Source organism: Dipteris shenzhenensis, chromosome 19 (genome assembly GCF_047967505.1).
Source record: "Dipteris shenzhenensis isolate YYH24624 ecotype China chromosome 19, Dip_SZ_1.0, whole genome shotgun sequence".
Lineage (NCBI taxonomy): Eukaryota > Viridiplantae > Streptophyta > Polypodiopsida > Gleicheniales > Dipteridaceae > Dipteris > Dipteris shenzhenensis.
Genome location: NC_141614.1, coordinates 49,120,813 through 49,123,761, shown reverse-complemented (window position 1 = coordinate 49,123,761; position 2,949 = coordinate 49,120,813). Strand labels below are relative to the sequence as shown.

Genomic DNA, 2,949 nt, shown 5'->3' with positions numbered 1-2,949 from the left:
CATATAGTCTGGACAAAAGTTCGCACTGGGCTACTCTCTTTAGGAGGTAGGTGCCTCTCTCACTCTCTCTCTAGGTGTTAGGTACCTCTGCTCCTTCTCTCTCTTGCTAACTCTACATATCCACCTTCCTTAGCTTATCTACCTCTGGTGTCTCTCGCCACCTCTCTCTTTCTCTCTTGTTGTGTTAGCTAGGCACATTCTCATGTCGGAGCTTGCCCAAGTCTATTGCGTAGCTAAGTACTCCACCATGCATAGGCGTGGGAAGCAGGCCAGGAGCATCCGAGCTCCACAGGTGACAGCATACATACACACTGCACAGTGTCTCGAGTGGAAGTGTAGTACTTACTATAGTCGATGAAAACTCTACAATTGCTCATCAAGAATGACGATCATATTCATTCTGATGCAGCAGTTCGTAAACTGCTTGCTGCTGGTCTCAACTTCCAGCTGGTTTCGGGTCCCCTTGCTCAGGCTGGCTCCCCCAATTTCCTGTCCTCATTGTCTTTCTGTCTCTCCTTCATCGCTTTATGCTATCGAAACCTTGGCTCCGTCCTTCTGCTTGACTAGGATGACAGCAGTGCTCTGGAGAACCGGTCTTGTACGTTTCCGCTCCCAATCGTTTTCTAAAGTGTCCCACTTCTAGTTGGGATTTCATAAACACCCCACTCAGCTTGCTTCAGGAATATCGTCCTCACTCCTGAAGGCTTCCGCGCATCTTCGAAATCTGTAGCTTCTACGGCTACCTCTTCATAGTCTCCCCTTTGTGCATGACTGTTGGGCAGCTTGGTCTTCGACGTTGCGGCTTCCAATCGCTCTTTGTAACAGCAGAGAATCGATTTTGGATGACTTTGTGCCTTGTTGTATTTGCGCGTGATTTCCAAGTCAGATCACTGTCTTTGCGGCGAGCTTGACAAGGTCAAGCTTGGCTTGGTATTCGCATTCCCACCGTGGGTTCGTGGGCTCGCGATCAACACATTTTTGGTGGTTCTTTTCTGGACCTGCGGTTGGTAGCGATGATGAGTCCAGCTGTTCGCAAGCCCCTCGATGTGATGATACCTCTCTTCTCTGGGCACCCTCTCATGGCTCTCTGTCTCGAGGAAGCTATGGAGAAGTCGCTAGGGCAGTGCTAAACAGGATCTGGACGCCTCAAGTTCTCTTGTCAGCAAGTACCTCGCATAGATGGTGCTGTTTTTAGTCAGTGGCCTCCGCCTGCGTTGGGCTGTTTCCAACTCACGAACTGGAAGGTGAACCAGTGAAAATTGGTTACAGTATGCCCGAATCCTTCCCATCGTGCTTTGGTGAACGCGGGAGTCCACATGCCAACAGATCAGGTAGCTTTAGGAGTGCCCAGACTTCAGTCGTGTGCCTTTATCAGGCCAAGGTGGGTGGATGTTGCAGGCCTTTGTCTATCACTTGGTGCAAGAGCCTCTTGGGACAGGGTTTCAGTGTGAGTGTAGACGATCCAGTCACTCAGTATATGTGCAAGATCGATATGAAACCATGGCTCTTCTGGAAGAAGCAAGGCTCAAAGAGTGTTTACGTGGAGGGAATGAAAATGGAAGTTTTCTGGGATTTATGCTCTGCGAAGTACGTGTGTGGACCTGAGCCGCAAGAGGGATTCTATGTGGCCATAGTTTGTGAGCAGGAGATAGTACTTCTTCTGGGGGATATGCAGAAAGAGGCTTTCAAGAAAACCAGATTAGGTCCCTCTCTGATGCTAGCCACATTGTTGTCAAGGAAGGAGCATATCTTTGGGAAAAAAATTTACAACACTAAGGCTCAATTTGGAGAGAGTGGACCAACGCATGACATTGCCATTGAATGTCATATTGGAGACGCGCAGGAGCCACAACTATGTGTGATAGTGGACAAACAAGCTGTGGTCCAGGTTCACCACCTCATGTGGAAATTTCGTGGCAATCAGACTATTGTAGTAGATGGGATTCAAGTTGAGGTTTTCTGGGATGTCCACAACTGGCTTTTTAATCCTAGCTATCGGCATGCAGTGTTCATGTTTCAGACCTGTGCTGCCCATGAAAAGCCTTGGCTGAGGGAGATTGGTGTCCCCCCCCTACAATGGCCTGCCACGCATAGTTTCAAAGATAAAGGCGATAAGCCAGACAGTTCCTGTGCGTCAGTGTTACAATGGCCCAATACTCACAGTTTCAAAGGGACTTGTGAAAGATCATCGGGCTTCTCGTTACTTTTATATGCATGGAAGAGCGAATAAGGTCAAGAGGTTGCAGAAAGTTTTCATATGGCCTGTACATACTTTTGGGACGATTTATTCCCCCAATTCTGGCCAGGAGTTTTGCTGGGAAAACCGTATTCTTTACGACACAATCAAGTGCAGAGTGCAGTTTTTTAAACGGCTAACTTGATTACAGGCTTCAATGATGAAGCTCAGTGTTCAATGGCTTTTTCCTCCGTGCTGCTGAGATACTGGACCCCGTATTCAATAATTTTCTGGGATATTCCATCAGACGGTTCCAATGCTGCATTTGTGAGATTGTTGTGATAATCTGTTCGCAGATGTTTTTGTGAGGAATAGATTAAAGATGTATTGTTCTTGAATTTGGATTAAGAGTACACAATACTAGCCTTGTGCCCTTAAACCTTTAAAGTTTCTTGATAAGGCCACCAGCTCTTCTACAGTAGTTTTTGCCCCAGTCTTCGTGCAAATACTATGACTGATAGTTTATTGCTATACTAGAGGGATTAAGTGTTGAGTTTGGTGTTGGGTCATCATGTTTTCCTCAATTTTTGCTGCTTCATTATTTGGTCCAGCCATCTTGGTGCGATGTCCACGAGTCTGAGGTGTATTTTTGAGGCTTCACTAGTGATGAAAGATAATTATGTATCTCTCTGTTGATGTCATTTTGATTTTGGAATGCCTCTGCAGAAATATTAGGCTATTGCTGTACTCTTCCTCATTCACATAGCTGTGGA

General features: G+C 46.5%; 1 protein-coding gene across 1 annotated transcript; it reads left to right on the top strand.

Annotated features, from left to right (window-relative positions):
- Positions 1 to 487: 487 nt before the first annotated feature.
- On the top strand, positions 488 to 2,598 carry LOC147890583 (uncharacterized). Its single transcript, XM_087390850.1, has one exon. It carries the CDS (start codon positions 1,271 to 1,273, stop codon positions 2,228 to 2,230), a length of 960 nt encoding a protein of 319 aa, XP_087246976.1. The 5' UTR covers positions 488 to 1,270; the 3' UTR covers positions 2,231 to 2,598.
- Positions 2,599 to 2,949: the final 351 nt, after the last annotated feature.

What these genes read in the sequence shown, in the direction of transcription:
- LOC147890583 (XM_087390850.1), top strand. Translation starts at nt 1,271, where the DNA reads ATGCCCGAATCCTTCCCATCGTGCTTTGGTGAACGCGGGAGTCCACAT.